The sequence below is a fragment of the Poecile atricapillus genome, chromosome 11 (assembly GCF_030490865.1).
Source record: "Poecile atricapillus isolate bPoeAtr1 chromosome 11, bPoeAtr1.hap1, whole genome shotgun sequence".
Taxonomy (NCBI): domain Eukaryota; kingdom Metazoa; phylum Chordata; class Aves; order Passeriformes; family Paridae; genus Poecile; species Poecile atricapillus.
The window spans coordinates 7,358,911-7,376,483 of record NC_081259.1 but is presented as its reverse complement, the minus strand read 5'-3'; the positions used below and the strand labels follow the sequence as shown (position 1 = coordinate 7,376,483).

The window sequence follows — 17,573 nt, the reverse complement described above, 5'->3', positions numbered from 1 at the left end:
CCCAAGGCCAAAGAAGGAATGATGACAAAGTCACAGAGCTGGGAAGCCTCCCCAGGCCAGCAAAGAGAAGAATTCCAGGGGCCAGGTGTCCTTCATCCCTCCTCCAGCCACAGCCCAGCCACACTCCTCCCAGAATATGAGCAAAGCAGCTCAAGTGGGAAAACCAAACTGTTCCTTGGTCTCAGCTATGAAAGCTGGAGATTTGGCTGAAGAGCTGAACTTTCAGACTCTTCAGTGCTGTCCCTGGTCACGTCTTTGATCTGCCTGGTGAAGTTTCCCAGTGTGTTTCCCAGGGTTTGTGGATGGCAGCTTTCCCCTCTAGACAGCCTGCCATTGCCTGCAGTGGGACCTGGGGGAAAGTTCTGCTTCAGTTGGTTCTAGAAAACATTGCTTGGTGTGTCCAAGCTACAGCCCCGGGAGAAGCTGTAATTTGTCATCCTGTGGAAACACAGGGAGAAATCCCACTGCCAGGCTGACACAAAGTGACAGGACTGGGGCTCTGCAAGCAGACTGGCCTCAGATTGCTGGATGCCTGTGCCTGCTCCTGCCCAGGTCCTGCAAACCTGGATAACCGAGTATGTGGATGTATTACCATGTTCCAGGCTGAGGATTCGTTCCTAGCCATTTCCTTTCTTTCCCATTTTTTAATCTTTTAAGACAAAGAAAGTACACCATCTGGCTCCTGCATTTGTGGGATGCAAAATTGCTTTAACAAAGGTGAACTGCTTAATTTTCTCTTACACACTTGGATACAGAAAACAAACATTTGCGTAACAAAAACAGCAGAGAGGCTTGTTCCCCCTCTCTGCACGCTCTCCACCCTCTGCCTGAAGACAGATGAACTTTTCCTCCTGCATCACAGAGGGATCCCATCAACTGTTGCCTTTTAACCTCCTTTCAAGAAGACAGGACGGACAGAAAATGGTTGTGGAGGTGGAAGTGGTGGGGAGAGGTGGAACAGCATGTGAGTGGAAAGCGGAGGAACTGGGGAGACAGGGAGAAGTAGCCCAGCTTCTGTGTGAAGAGGGAAGGCGGGGTTGCTGAAGAAGCATTTCTGTGCTGTGTTGTGTAACGTGCTGTGCAATCTTTGGTGTGGGTCTCTGTGGGAAGGCGGGACGGAATATATCCATGCTGGAGAGGAAAGGTTTGGGCGGATTTCATTTTCCTTGTTGTTTTCTCTGAAAAACGGTGTGAGTAGGCGATTTTTTTCTAGGTATGACTCAGGACTGTGACAGCAGCGGGTGGGACGCTGCAGGTCAGGGACATTGTGCCTCAGCCAAGCCGAGGGTGGCATGGAGACTGCAGCAAGTGAGGCACAGGGTGCTGCCCAGTGCTGTCCTGGAGGATGTCACGGAGGCTGTGGGGGAGTGCCAGAGCTGGGGGCACCACCAGGGCTGAGATCAGAATCCCCAGCTTCTCTTGCACCCTGCACACTGGGGTTTGAGCCCTTCTGTGGCTCCGGACCCACCCAAGCTCCAGTAATACCCAGATAATTTTCCATTTTCCCCCCAAAATATTAAATTCAGTTCCAAAACAAAATCACATGGCGGCTGTCCAGGGAAAGGGCAGTATTTCTTCATTTTTAGATGAGAAAATAGTCTTAAATTGTAGTCAAGACTCCTTAATAACTCCCAAGGTGATGTCCTGTCGTGGGTGGGACATCAGCAGTGAAGACACATGCCAAATAGAGGAAGGATTTATGTAGACATTAAACCTCATGAAGACATCTCTCTGTCCATATTTCCTCTGTCTTACTCTTCTGGCATCCTGCTTCAAATCCTGGGCTGGGCTTGAAACCTTTCAGGGATTTAGCTCCATCTTTTCACAGAGGTCAGTCCTTAGTGTTCTCCTGGTCATTTCATCATGCAGAGCACACCTGCTTGTCAAAAAAAAAAAAAAAAGACATATGCAGGACTTGAAAAAGGCCCTGGAAATACTTTATTTTAATTTTTTAAAAATTTATTTCTAGCAATATAAACATAATGACAAAAATGCTCCCTTTTCTGTGTCCTCACCATTCTGCAGAATTGTTTGGATTTGGGAGAAACAAGGTTTGCAGGAAGAAGTAATATCTTTTAATAGAACACACAATATTGTTGTAAGAGGGAGAAAGAATGAATTTTAGGTGCACAAACCCTGAGTTCTTCTTTTTTATTGTTATTTTCTGTTGTATCAGTTGATTTAATAAAAGATTAATATCTCTTCCCATGAACCTTGGCTCTCACACCCTTAGACCATCAGAACCAAAACATTTCTGATATCACTTTGGCCTTAGGTCAATGTTCCTTAAAAAGTCTGCAATCCCTCCTCCTCTGAAGCATGAAGATTTACTGTGTAAACATTTTATTTCTTCTCTTTCTTTAAAATGGCCAACAAAACCCCCATATTCTTGATAATTTTAAGTACCCATTTAAGGTTGCTTTCCGATGACCATCTCCCATCTAAACCATCTCTTACTTTTGTTCTTTTCCTCTGCCATTCAAGATTGGTTTCTTTCTCATGGATACAGCCAGTTATTTTTCCAGTGGCGTTTCCATGTGTGTAATAGATCACTGAGATTTAGCACTGCCTGGGTCGTGCTCCTTTGGAGACTCATCCAGCATGGTAGATAAGACTAACAGACAAGCCTTGCATTGAAACTGGATTTAGTCTGACCCACAGTCCTCTGGACAGAGGGCTCCAAAATAATCACACCATCACTGGTGCTCTGTTCCCAGCAGCTCTGAACACTGCAGAGGCTCAGCTGTACTCTCCCGACTGCCTTTTTGTGCAGCCTTGACAGAGCCCCTTAGAGCTCATGTGGCTCCATCAGCTGCACAGCACCCACTGTCAGCCCCCTGGTGCTTTCCTTGTGGTTTTGCTGTGCAGCTCATGCAGTGTGTGCAGCGTGAGAGGTCGGTCCCAGCCCAGGGGAACTGCTGCCCAGCCCTGTCAGCACCAGGATGGAGCCCTGTGATGAGTGTGCTGGGGCTCTGAACCATCACCTGCTAGGGGAAATGCCAACAGGCACAGGGGAGGAAAGCTCCCTCTGAATTTCTAGCTGGGATGTGGTACTGCCTCGCTTTGGGAAGGAGAATAAGCTGCCACTCTCAGGTTTGATGGTAGACCCAGTGTACACAGGCTGTAAGTCAGCTCTGGACAGAGAGTGAGCCAGGCTGTGCACCCAGACTGTCCTCAGGCTCAGTTCAGTGCTGATGGGTGGGGGAGAGCAAGCTCAGTCCCTGGCCATGCTGGGGGATCTCTTGTACAAGGTACAATGTGTGTGTCACATTCAGTTCCCAACATCAGCACCATTCCCAGCACCTCAGCGCTGTGCAGATGCATCTGTGCGCTGCCTTTTCCTCTTCTAGCCCTTCTCTGGGGTGGAAAATGTGATGTGCCTCTCTCTCTCCATCCTTTCTGGAAAGGTTTTAGGACAGGTTTCACATCTATACATGTATGTGGTATTAGGAAGAGGACTTAGAAGTGAAAAGTGTTTTAATTTAATCCTTCTTAGCTTGGATTGTGGAAATATATCTTGCTTTGTCAGACCTACAAGAGTAGGGGCAAAAATGTCTCATAGTGACCTGGAGATGTGACTGATACAGATGTGCCAGCCAAGCAGAGCCACAGCCTTCCTGTGTGCAAGAGCCTGTGTTTGAAAGTATTACATGCCCTTCTCAACATCTCTTTATTTCATGTACTCCATCACCCCAACCCCTGATTTGTTATTTCTTTCCTGTTCTTATTGCCATCATTCCCCCTAGATGACATCTGTATGCCTCTTCAGGTGTGGCTGGCTCATGCCATGATGCCTCACAACTGCCCTGACTGGGGTTTTGGGTGCAGAGGAAGCAGATTCCTCCTCAGCTGCAGTAGGTTTGGAAAGAGGGGAGGTGAGGGAATGGCTCGATGTGGGTGTGTGGGTGAAGTGTCTCTGTGCCTGTCCTGGTGTGCTCTGCGTGCAGGAAAAGTCAGTGTGATATTGAACGTGCTGGTCTTTGATATCTCTGTGGCTCCTATAAAAACCTCTGCAAATTGAATTTGTGGCACAGCTCCTTATCTCCTGAAAGGAAGATGTAACAGCATCATCTTGTGTTTTAGCCAGACACTTTCCTTCAACACTTCCCCATTTCTACACTGAGGGAAAAACAAATGTTGAGTCTTTTTTTTCCTCCTGTTTGAAACCTTAAGAGCCCTTCACACAAAGCAGCTCAAGTGCAGAAGAATTAATTGGGGAAATTAGGTTGTGCTGTATTCCTGGCATTTCCTCAGAAACGGTAATTGCCCTAATTCTCCACCCTGTCAAGACCTGCATCTGCACCCTGTTTTCTCCCTCCCCTTTTTCTCAATGTCTACCTGTTGTTCTCCTGCTTGAGTTGCTGTTTTCATGCTGTTGCCATTTATTTCATTCCAGTAATGAGAGGGATGTGGCAGGTGAAGAGCTCTCACAATCTGGTGACATCTTCTTTGAAGCACAGGCACAAAAGAGCGGTTTGTTTTTTGGGAAATAAAAACTCCCTGTTCTGGTACTTGACCTCCACGCTCACCTCTTCTCCTGCTCGGGGTATGTTGCTGCTGTCATTGCAAGTCATTTGGCTCAGAATTTTTGTTTAATACAGTCTCAATATTCACCTAAACACTGACCTCCAGCTAAATCCCCATGTTCCCCCCAAACCATCACATACCTACTGAGAGCTTATCAAACTTACCATCTTTCAGTCAAAGCTCAGCCCCATTCCGAGGCATTTGAATTGAGGCTTTTGATTTCTCCCAAACATCAGGCTGAGATCCAGAGGGCTAGGAGTTCAAAGCCTTTCATTTTAGCTTCCTGATGGTGTTTAACCTTCCATTTGCAGAGGTCAAAGATGTAGCCAAACAGGGAGGAATTGTTTGTTGTTCAGTATTTCCCAACCTAAAACACCTGAGGATGTATATGAGAGGTTTGGATTCAACAGAGATGATTCTTCCTGTCCTTGTCCCAGCTGACTGGACTTTGGCTGCTCTAAAAAGCTGTCCAGGCTGATCTCTGCTTTCCTGGGATCTGGGGAGGGTCCTGGGAGTAACCAGTCAAGTGCTGGAGCCACCACTGGGGTAGTGACACCATTCCCATAAGTTAGAGTCAGTTCAGTTCAGAAAGCTGGGCTTGTTTCTCAATGCAGCCAAACTACCCAAGCCTATCACTTCTGCTGTAAAAACTTGAAATAGCAAATTTCCTGCAGGGTAGTTCAGGAGACCTTTCCTTCAAAGCAATTCTCTTTGCATAAAACTTTACTACTGAGGGCAGGATTCTTTCAGGAACTATTTTCAGTGTTCCTTGGCTGCAGCCAACAGATCTAGAGAGGCAAGAGAAGCTACTTGTGATCCCCATCCATCCTTGAGTAGTTTTTCCCCTCCCCCTGACTGTGAAACTGTTTTTCTTTCCCCTGTTTTAATTTGTTTTGTCCAAGTGTGGTTCCCAACACCTGCTAGAGGCTGTCTGCATGCAGTGTGCTCGCTTCCTCCTGCTGTCCCCTCCTGGAACATCCCATTAGCCTGAAAGCTGTGACAGACAAGGAAAAGAGAAAGACAGATTGTCCCATGGTGGGGATCCATCCAAAATGTGTTTCACTGTGCTGCCACCAGAAACAAGGAAGGATTTTTTACATAGTAGGTCAGAGGCACTGATGGTTCTTGGTATTACCAAGGTGGATAAAAATTTAAACTGCATTTAAATTTAAACAGATTTAAACTGCAGCTAGAGCAGAAGAAGGTAGAGAACCTTATGACAGCATATTATTCCAGCTTCATTATTCCAGCACAGGTAGACCAGAAAGAATGTGGGTTGTGAACTGTTCATGCTTTGGGAGGAGCACTGCCACTTAGAGTCCAGAGAGACTGGAACTTGCAAATATAAAACCCTCCCCTCTCATCATGTCTAGGTTATTAAACCTATTTCCTCACTGCAGCCCAGCTGGCCACTGGGCTCCTCCTGCCTTCCCACCTGCAGAACCATGATCTCAGCTCTCCTTTACCATGGGTGCAGCCAAGAGATCTTTTGTGTGGTGACACATTGATCAGGAAAGGTGGGGAGCACCCCAAACCTCAGTGTAATCAGCAAAGAAACTGGAGGCAGAGTAGTTATAAGCCAGTTTAGTGAGGTCATGGATAAATTATGCTTTGCTTCACGACAATCTGAAGGCCTCCCTGAAAAAATTAAACTGCAAGTATCTTCATCAACATCCCTAATTAAGATGCTTGCATGGAAGGAAACCACTGCTTTTCTTTTTTTCCTGTTGATTCCTGCATGGTCAGAGTTTCTCCAGGCTTTCCCCTCCTGATCCCCCCCAGTTTCATAGTCCTGCCTCTGTCACAGCCCCAGCAAGCTCCTTCTCTCCCCCAGCTGAATGGAGAAAGCCCCTATTTGCAAGCAGCTCTAATACCCAGGCTGTTTAGAGCTCAGCTGTCAAAGAGAGCGTGTTCAATGTACAGTCAAGGGGCAACGATGCACAAAATTGCACACACACACACACGAAATGGGAATCTTTCCTCAGTGCGTGTTGGGCTTTGAACACTTAAGTGATTCCACCTCTCTCTTCCCCATCCAATTATGTGGGCGACACATGATAAGATTGCTAAAGGAGTTAGTGAGGGAAATCTTTATACTGCCTAATCAATAGTGTTCTGCTCAGCAGAAGGCATCTCCCCACCCTGGCCTCAGCCATGCTCCTGTTTGCCTTCTGAAAACACAAGTTCACCTCTCTATTTGGACTGTGGAGACCAAGAGTTAAAACAGCAGTGTGTCTGTTGAGAAAGGTTGTAGCTATAGAGTTTCTTTCTTCCTTTAAAAAAAAAAAACAAAGCCAACAAAAGCAAATACATAGAGAGAACCCTGCCAAAGCCACATTTCAGGGTTTTGGAGATGTTTGCTGTGCAGGCCAGAGGGACATTCTGCTGTATGGTCCTTACAGGAGTGGCCAAAACATTATAAGCAAAGATATGCTGGGTGATAATTTTTCTGAGCATCACTGAGGCAAGATGCCAGATTTTATGGGCCACTAGACAGATCCAATATAGCAAATCCTCTGTTCCACTGTGGATTCTGAGACCAAATTATCAATTAATGTGAAGCATTATAAAATCCAAATCCCTTTTAGTTCCCTGCAGTCATTAGTGACAAGATACAACATCTATAGCTCAAATGCTTTGCCAGCATCCCCTGGCAGCAGGGCAGAAACTTCACTCCTATTTTTTTCCAACATATATAAAAAAACATATGAGATAAGTGGTTTTTACACTCAAATTCGGCTGCCTCTACATATTTACTTAGATGGAGAAATAAATCAGGTTTGGGTTACTCTCCAGGTTAGTTATTTGTTATTGGAATAAATGCATGGTAATAGATCTGACAGAGGGAGATGTTTCCCTTTCAGCTCTGTGTTTGAGGTAGAATTTGCTTTGTTCTGCACTATATTATATTGATGTTTTTTCCCCTCTGCTGGATGACTTCATTTGCTCTGCTTCTTTCCAATGTCCGTGCCTCTGCCACAGCTGGCTTTAGGATGCAGTTTTATGCATAGACTTCTCTTTTGTTTTCCCCCGACTGTAACACAGAGGCAATTTAAACAACCAGCATGAAACAATTTTCTAAGCCTTTCCCCCCACAGTTTCCACCTTTTTGGGAAGGGAGGTGAGTCAGTCATCCAATGGGCAACTCCCCAAGCAGAATGAGCTGCCAGCTACATTCAGCAGCTCAGTTTCCACTGCTGGTGCAGGGTGGGCAGGTGCCAGGGCAACGACCAGCTGGACACACCCTGAGGCCATATTTTGGGTATTCCCCAGGCAGCTTTCAGCTTGAGTTCCTCAGTAGCACAGCCAGAAGTGTACCCCCAAACCACTGTGTTCACCAACTGCCTTTCCATCTTGGGATTTTGTCCCAGTGGGAACACAAACATCTCACTGGAAAGTCAGCAGACTTTATGCCTGTCATTACTCTTAATGTGCCCACTAAGATCTCTACCCCTTTTCCTCTCTCTCATTCCCCAAATCTTTCCTGCTTTGATGCAGAAGAAAATGTAGTGCTGTGTTTCCTGCCCCAGAATTTTGCTTCCCCTGTCCCTTTTTAAACTTCAGTTTTCTGAGTGCTGGCAGGTTTGTGGGTGATTTGAAGCTGTGAGATCAGGTATTTTCTTCCCCAGCCTGCGACAATACTGGTGGGACAAAGACTTTTGGGCCAGGGTAGGGTGATGTGCAAAGTACTTCACTGGGACATTTGGCCCACAATACCCTTAATTCTGGCTGGCCTGAGCTTGTTCAGTGGAGACATCAGGCTTGGGCCTTATTCTGATGGCAGTGGCAGATGAGTCCCTGCACCGTGCCCAGGAGGGCTGGCAATGGGCAAGAACCAGGATGCTGAACTACCAGATACAGAGGAAGTGCTCAAGCATCCTAAAATTACTCTTGTTTGGAGAAGAATTCTGAGTCCCTCAAGGGATGACATTCTGTGTGACCACTCCATGTGGCCTCACAGTCCAAGGAGAAGTTTCAGGAGGCTGAGTCCCCCTTGACTCTTGCCCAGCACACCCTGTCTCTGCACTGGTGCAGGTGATTGTGTGGGGTGCCAGGTGGTGCTCACAGGGGCCAGAGGGTCTCACCTGTGCCATGCCCTCGCAGCAAAGGTTGTGCAGCGCTGGGATGTTGCAGCCAGCGAAAGACTTTTGGTTCCGTTAAAGACACACCCTTTCCCTTCTTGTCCCCTTGCTTCATCCCCCCCATCCCTCCCTCCCTCTCTCACCCTTCCCTTCTCTTTTGTTTGTCTCCTTCCCTTGTTTTCACCCATTCACTGTCAGGAAGGGCCGCGTCTGAAGGGCCAGTTCAGCGCAGCGTGGCAGCGACAGAGACTGGCACCGTCGGCAGCTGCAACAGTGAGTGGATCCCGAACCCTGGGGCAGCTGGAAGTGGGGGACTGGTGCTGCTTGGGCATGAAATGACTCGTGGGGTTGAGTGGCTTTGGGAATAGGTCGGGTCTTGTGCGTTTGGCAGTGAAGGGGCTCTTGGCTGTGATGGGAACTGTACATGTTTCTACTACAGCCACTCTCGGGGGCTCCTCTGGATGGTCAGATAATATGGGTTGAATGCAGAAGTCCTCAGTGTCACCTTCCTCTGTGGGTGTCCAGGCTGTGTCTGCACTAGTGGGCAGTGTGGGCTGTCCTTGGCCTTGGCAGCAAGTACAGAATGGTTTGTCTCTGTGCAGCTAAAATATCCCATGACTCCAAGCAGGGTGGCATTTTCACTTCTCACTGGGACTGTCCCTGACCTGTCTTGTCCTCTCAAGAGCTGCTTGGACAGTCAAACTGGCAAGGGCCAGACCATTTGAGTGGTTGGATTGTCACATGCCAGCCCTGATGCTTTTTGTGTGGTCTGGACACATCCTGGGTGTCTGACCACGTGTCTGCAGCTGTGATTGAGTGGATGTCACCCAACACTTCCCACTGCTGCTCCCATCCCTTGGCCAGAGGAGAGGCAGTGAGGGGCTGCTGTGAGTTTGAAGCTCTGACAGAGCAAAGGACTTTGGTTCTGCAGTCACACAGCCACATGAGCTGTGTGAGCCTGCTGAGGGCTGGTGACACCTCTGTTCCCCCTGCCCTCCCTGCATCAGAGCAAAGCCAGCATCCCGTGGTGCTCTCTGCAGGACCCTCAGCTCAGTGTCCCCAGCTGTCACAAGCCTCCTCCAGGAGGCTGCAGGGCTGCTGAGGCTGAGCTGCAGGAGCCTGAGAGAGGAGCAAATATGCAGCTTGGTTGTCCTATGGGATTCTTCTGCTGGCGCACAAGGAAAAACTCTGTTGATCCAGAAAGTTGGGGAGTCTTTGCTTGAGTTTCTTTTGTAAGTGGATGGAGCTAACCCACCCAAAGACACTGCACAGAGCAGTTATGACCCCTCATGGTTTCAGGCAGGAATGTGATGGCTTCCACACTTTATTTCCCAATAGCTTCCCTGTGCCAGCAGTCCCAGAGATGGGCATAAATATTTGCAAAGTAGGCAAATATGGGATAAATCACCTGGGTCGTTACCCCAGCCTCCCTGGGGCACTGTGAGGGGAGCTGTTTGCTCCTCGCCAGGTGATGCAGGATGAGCTGTCCCACAACGAGTGTCAGGACCACTCCTCCTGCTCCAGAGAATGCCTACAGCACCTGAGTGGATCTTGCAAATCCTTCCTGGGGTTTGTGATAGAGCAAGGCTCTGGCACCTCCTGACTTGTTGCTACAACCAAATGGGAGTGTGAGTTTAGATATTGCTGATTTTGCAGGGGATATGTCAGCAGATAAGAAGATTTGCCACTGAAAGGTGATTTTGTTACACTTATGCCACTCTGAGCCAAAATTGAATTGTGGGGTGTGGATGGGAATTTAGTTCTAAGCACTGATGTAATTTCGTATCCTTGGCCCTGAAGGCAGTTTTAAAAAAATTATTTTCCCCTGTGCCCTGACACTATTTTGTTGCCTTTGAATCATGTCCTTACGACAGAACAGATACTGGGGCTGACCTTTGCAATGTGACATAATAATATGTGACTTCTTTATAGCTCTTTTCATTCAAAATGCCTGGCACACTATGAATCTGATCTTGCAACCACTTGCCACTGGGCCTAGCACTCACTGCTCCAAGCAATCCCTGGGGAAGCCAGAGGAGCACAGAAGTGCTACACCTGGTATTACTCGCAGGATCAGGCCCTGGAGAAATGTAGCACATCTGTGAATAACCACATTTTGGAGAGAGAAAGCCTTATCCTGTCATTTATCATTTTTATTTGCTATCAGAATGTCATGCCCAGCACTAACATGACAGCCTCCCCTTGGCTACAGTGTCACGGCAGGTGATGCTGGGGAAGTGTTCATCGCTATTATCTACCCCCCTGTTCCTTTTTTATTATTATTTTTTTCCCAGTTCTAAAAGCCTGTTGATTAATAAACTCCTTTAGCTTATCCTGCACCATTTAATCCTGCAGAAATCACAGCATTTTATCTTATTAGCAAGTAGGAATTAAAGAATTAAAACCACTCAGGGGGAAAAAAAAGAACGACTTTCCCTGGGCATCACTTCTGAAAAAACTTTGCCCTTGTACCTTTAAAAGCCCCAGGCTCACCCCTGAGTGCCTGATGAAGGATGGGAACCCCAGATCTGTGAATGCTTGGGCTGAAAACTGCTTGGTGCTCTGCTATGCCTGTTTTGAAGGGAGAGCAGAGCCAGGTGCAGGGAGAAGAGTGCATCAGTGAGATCCCAGACCTGGACTGTGCTGCAGGTCCCTTCCCTGCTACTGATGTCCTCTTGCCACCATAGGAAATTCCATTAGTTCTGTGGTTCAGATTGGCATTGTTAGAGAGTGATCCCTGTTCGTGCTCACCAAGGAGATTCACATGAAAATAAGATTGCAAGGGACACAGTCATTACAATGTTGGAAAACAGGTAAGTAGCTTAGCAATATGTAGGGAATCTGTGAGCTGAGACATTTGAGTTATGGGTTCACAGAGAGTGAATTTTGGGAGTCCTCAGTGGCTCGAAAATGCAAAGAAGGAATCAGGTAGGATCCTTGCACCCACCTCTGCTTGGTTTGCTCAAGATCCATAGAACCAGAAAAGAGAACTGTTCCACCCTCTTGTTGATGAGAATTGGCTAAATCTGGGGATGGAGACTCACTAATCATCATCAGGTACCTACACGTTTCACCACTGTTTGCCATCTGCACAGCACTGCATCCCCACCACACCCTTAAAAACTCCTTTGAAAAATTACTTCATTAGGAGTAAAGAGATCTGAAAGGGATTCCCTGGATCATCAAACCAAATCCCCTGTTGCATCAATCATATCAGATTTATCCTTTTCATAATCAAGCACCACTATTAAATGTGCTCCTAAGGGGAAGAAGACAGTCCCAGAATCTCATTGCTTTAAATCCTAGCTGCCCCTGATTTCCAGTCTATGCTTAGTCATGGCCCATTTGTTAAACAGCAGGTACCTGGCATAGAAGCAAGAAATTTAACACAGTTTTATTAAAATAACCACCCAGAAATCCTCGCCGCAAAAAAATGCTGAGGTTGCAAAAGAGAATTTGCAAGGTCAGGTAATGATAATGGGGAGGCCTGAGCTCACTCTTGCCTCTGCCTTGTGGAACAGACTTCACATAATCGCCTGCCGTTAAGCCTGAGTGATCCAGGTGAGGAACAAGGCAAAAGTACCCACAGAACAAAGGAAGCTTTTTGCTATTCTTCGCCATCATATTCATTGTGTAACCCTCTGTCTCTCTTGCCAGGTGTAACTAACGCTGAGCTCAACATTTGGCTATTTTCTTCCTTTTGCTGACAGGCTTTTCCCTGCCATTTATAGCTTCAGTGTACGAGCCATTACCTGTGCAGCATTTTTGAGAAGTCAGTGAATTCACAGAATCATGGAACTGTTTGCATTGAAAGGGACATTAAAGACATCTAGTCCCCGTGCCCTGCCATGGGCAGGGACACCTTCCACTGGGCCAGGTTGCTCAAAGCCTCATCCACTCTGGTCTTGAGCACGGGTGGAGTTTCACTGTCCTGTTTTGCAGATTAGGAGAGGAATTCCAGAGCTATCAGCCTTACCAATCCATGGTGCTTCAAGGGCAACTTTCCCCCTGCAAAATGCCCCTGCTTTGTCCAGTGCAGTCTGATTGACTCCAAACCATGCTAGTGCTGCCCAGGCAGAGGAAGGTGGCTGGTGCAGCAGCCTGCAGCATGCATTATATGCCATGAAAATGATGGGATGCTCTAAACCCATGATTTGTCCAGTTAGTTCATCTGAGTGCACAATGAATGGACAGGGGGAGAAATTGGTGAGTACAGGCTCAAGTATAAAAGCTCAGTGTTACCCATGAGGCGCGATGACCCAGCCCAGCTGTGACCCCACGGCACATGGAGGTGCTGCTTAGCTCAATCCACTGCTGCACATGGCCAGAGGGACTAAAGAGGAGGGATCCTTTGCCAAAAGCAGGTTTGGAACTAGGACACTGCAATCTCATGTTTGCTTATTTAACTTGGCAGGTATTCAAGTGAAACAGGCACGGAGGGGAGGTATCAGGTACCCACGTGTGGGATTTTAAGTTTCTATTTCAGTGCTTATGCTTGGAAAAGAAATGCAAGCGGACCCTCTCATCCTCCTTTTTCTTTTTTTTTAAAGCACTATTTAAATGTCATAATAATCATATAGTGCCCATCTTAATGTGCTGAACAAATTAAAATATTTTATTAGTCTATAATCTGAAAATCATTACTGTGCTTACCATAAAAAACTGCAGGTCTTCAGAGGGAATGATGTCAGTGGGTCTGAAATGAATACAAATACATTTTTTTTTGCCATGAAGATAGCAGGGGTCAGACAGACAGCCCCCAGCCCCAGGGCAGCAGGCTGTTAGCATGGGAGGGAATGAAATGTATTTCACAGTGGGGAGGGAGAAAATGATCTCTTGGCTGATTTTCCTGGAGTTTTGCAGGGTGAATGCCAGGGTCTGTGCCTGGCTGGTTGGGATGGTTTCAGAGGAAAGCATCAGTGCTGTTCACACCCACCTCCCTTGCAGTGAGGGTAAGGAAGCAGTCCAGACAGCTCATCCCCATCATGCTCGAAACCTCTGGCTCCATCCTGCTTCCACTGACAGCACAGGTGCCTGTTCCCCTCAGGCATCCACATGCCCCTGGTGCCCCTTCCTCCTGCAGATGGTTCTGGATTTGTCTCCCCAAATAACTGCTGCCTAACAGGTGGAAGACAGCTGCATCCAGCTCTAAGAAAGCAGCCCATTCCCAGTGTCCCTGGCAGCTGGCTCCTGGAGAGGCCAGGTGACACTGGACACTCCCAGAGCAGTGGCTCCTGAGTCCCTTGTCCTGCACAGAGCCAGTGGACTTCTGCTGGTTATTCCTCACCGCCTTGGGTGAGTGTCAGATGGTTCAAAGATTAATTACCGTTTAACTGGCTCTACTTCCATCTCTGCAGAAGGCTGCAGTGGAAAAGACAGGAGTACTGGGATCATTTACCCTGGTATTACACAGCAGATTACCCTGTACTTACGAGGTCACCAGTTACTGTGTAATTAGACCTCCAACGCAGGGAAGTCGGCGATAGGCTTCCAAACCACTCTTCCTCCTGGTGCCAGAGAAGCAGAGGGATGGCAGCAAAGTGCAGGCTGAAGCCTCATTAGGTGCATTTAAGGCTGTTAAATAGTTTTAAATTCAAGCTGGGGGAGGTGCAGTGAGAGGCTAGCAAGGCCACCTGTACCTGTCAAAGAAAGGGAGCGAAAAAAACCCAGAGCAGTTTGTCTAGGAAGCGCAGGAAAGCCAAAACAGAAAGGCGGGTTGTGAGGGAGCTCCGTGTGCCAGGCGGCTGAAAGGCAAAAGGCTTTTGCTCTTCAAGTGTCACCAGGGACAGCTTTGCCAGTGGTGAAGGACTCTGCTGAGCCAGGGACCCTCTCCATGTCCCATGACCATCCCATGAGGTGGTGTTCATGGAGTCATGGAGGATGCTGCAGGATCAGGACAATGCCTCTTACTCCAGATTGCTCTCCTCCATTTCTCACGTGCGCCCAAATCAAACATCTACTCACAGAGCATTTGGAAGAATGACAAATGCCCTTGATTATCAAGCAGAAATTTCAATGGCAGCTCGTTGCATCTCTTGAGTGGCTAATTCTGATTCTCCAAGCCCATTCTGATCAATATACAGCAAGCAGTGCTGTAAAGTGAGATTGTACCCACCCCAGGCCACGTTGCATTTTGTCTTTATGAGCCACGTTCTCTTCAAGCCAAGCACAGTCTCTTTTCAGTGGCAGCTCCCTAGAATTTCTGGCTTTCAGTGAGCCAGTGAAACAAATGCTGTTCTGAAGCCCCCTATGTAACAAACCCAAGTTCTTTACAAGTTTGTGAAGTTAAAGACCAAAGCATGTGTCTCTAGAGCAATCATTAGTTTAAATTCTCTTTCATTACATAGTCACACATCCCCAGTTCAGCCCCACAAAGAGCATCCATATGGTCAACAGCTTCTGAAGAGGTGAGACAGAAACAAAGACAGTGTGAAGCCATTGATTACTGAGGATAGAAAGGGCTGTATGCAAATAATTTGTCCAAAGAACAACCAGAGTGGGGAGATGTCCTACCTGATTGCAAATATTTACAAAGCTGTGAGCTTGAAGGCTAGAAAATGTTGAGAGAAGTATATAGAAGTTAGCACAGGGATAACGTGGTGAGGATGAGAGTGAGGAAAATCAGTGTGGCAAGCAGGAAATTTCCATTGTGTAGGCAAGATTTGTTTGTGATTTCCTGAGGGAGGCTGTGGGCTGTTCACTGGGATATATGGATTGGCACCCATCAATACCTTAGCAAATCCTTTAGGGCCTGCTCTCACAAAGGAAAGGAAGAAGAATGAAATTTAATGGGGTTTTTTCAGCTCTACTCTCCCCCTGTAAAGCCTTTTCCTAGGCAGACAGGTGTCATTGCGGGGACACAGTGCACACACACCCCTAACGCTTCTGGACTAGAGAGGCTTATCCAGAGGAGCAAAAGCAGCCAAGGCTTTGAGCCTAGCATCTGTAGTCACATTTATCCTTGAAGTAAGTGCTCCAGCAGTGACATAATTGAGGACTGTCCTGTCTGCTCAGCATATGTCTGCAGGGGTCATTCATCCTTTCTGACACTGCAGAACATTAGCGGTTTTCTAGACTCACTTTCTCCTTCCGTCTTTCCGCTTGTGGCTAACCCTAATGGAGAGCTGGTGTCTAGGGACTCTTCTAGGAAAACTGGCCTGTTTGGAGAGCTGACTGTCTTGGAGCAGCCCTATATTAGGGCAAAACCAGTCAGGTGTGTCCTACCGGGTGCTGGGTTTGTGCAATGGCCCCAGCAGGGCTGGTTGGGGTGGAGGGTCTGGCTGGCTGCAGGAGAAGGGGAGCAGAAGGCAACTGGTGATATCTGTGATGGCCACTTAGTGCTCAAGGGCTCTAATGGCATCTGGGAACCAGGTTCCTGTGTTTGTGGGTTTGCTTATTTATTTACGCTCCTGTCTAAATAAAGCAGGGAGGAAGAATTTTAACACAGTGGTTGAAATGCATTGGACTGCAGCACTCTGTCCTACTCAAGGGCATCTGGACAACTTGATAGAGAATGGAGGGAACTACTCTTGATGGAGAATGGAGGGACTTCAGAAAGTCTTAACTGGAAAAATACAGAAGAGAATGCAAAGCTTGATTCCTTCAAATTATTAAAATTTAGCTTTTTTTCCAGCAGAATCCTGCAGCCCAACCCCAGCCTCTCCATCTGCAGGTCACCATTTTGGCTATTGATGGTTTTATTTCTTCCCCTTCCTGGTGCCAATGCTGCTCCCTCATGACAGTGGTGCTCACACAGGTGCTGTCACTGTCCTCTCCTGTGCCTGTCCCTTTTGGGCTGTTGTCACCATCTGCAGCCTCTTCCCCTGCTTACACCAGCTTTGGACAGGGATGCTTGAGGCAGGCACAGAAGGGAGATATCCATGGCAACTTCCCCCAGCGGAGGTCTCAGGAAGTTTGGCCATGCACATCACCATCCCCAGTGTCTCTGCAGTGCTCTGACTGATGGAGGGTGGGGGTGCAGGTTGGGGTTTGCCCTGCTGTGAAATGCAGCGTTTCATTCAGCAGTGCCAGAGCTGGCACAGCTTTCCCACTAGCACAGAGGAGTTTAATCACATCATTAGAAGGTGTGACACTGCAGCCTCCGATGATGAGCTCTTTATTCTAACGTGGCTTTCAACGTGTTTGTCTGAGATGCCATCTGTGCCTGCACTGCCTTCATTAGGAGACAAAGACTATGTATCTTCTGATGTTGGTCTACATTTCTGTGATGTTTCCCTGCTGAGAAACCACTGTTCAACTAGAGGGTGAGAACCCACACTGAAGGAAGCAATACCCAAAATGCTTAAATGGCCCAAATAGACCACTAGGAAGTGCACTGTTTGGGGGAATCCGAAACTGGTAAATGAAACTGGCTACAAGAAAAGCCCAGCTATTTTAGTCCTGAAAGATTTTCATCTTGGTAAAGCAGTAAGGCCCCATGTTTTATCTAAAGTGCTGCATGTTTTCAGGAAAGCAAGGAACAGTTTTTAATTTTTAAAATACTTTCTATTTTTATTCCTCCATACCATGCTTGTACATAGAAGTTTCTGGGTTGCTTGTCCAGGTTTTAGATACAAAACCATTAAGATTTGTAGGTGCAGATCTGACTGTCTAGCTTTTCCCCTTAAAAACTCCGTGGTATATGTTGTATATATAATTAACTGTATACTATATATGCAGCTATATATTTTTGTAGCTGTCCCTTGATCAACAAACTGGCAGCATAGTGCACTCATGGTGTTCTACTGCTCTTGACAAGATTCACACAGCACAAACCAGGCAGGAGCTGCCACATCACGGTCTAGCTACACATAAAAAAAGGGAATGCTTCCATAGAGAGGTGGCATGCCCTGGCTTGTATCAGTTTTCTGTCTGTATGCTGCCAGGCTGATGCTCAGCGAATCTGACATTAACAAGAAATAGATTTCCAAACAATCTAGCCTAATGAATTTTGAATATTATCAT

General features: G+C 47.1%; 1 protein-coding gene across 2 annotated transcripts in view; it reads left to right on the top strand.

The window, feature by feature from the left end:
* The window catches only part of NTRK3 (neurotrophic receptor tyrosine kinase 3), a 204,031-nt gene that overhangs the window by 174,301 nt on the left and 12,157 nt on the right, over positions 1-17,573 (top strand). The window contains exon 16 of one of the 2 annotated variants that reach the window (XM_058847127.1): positions 8,808-8,882. The exons of the other annotated variant lie outside the window; for it this stretch is intronic. Coding sequence (XP_058703110.1) covers positions 8,808-8,882 — 75 coding nt within the window. The remainder of the gene's footprint in view (positions 1-8,807; positions 8,883-17,573) is intronic. 2 annotated transcript variants of the gene reach the window in all.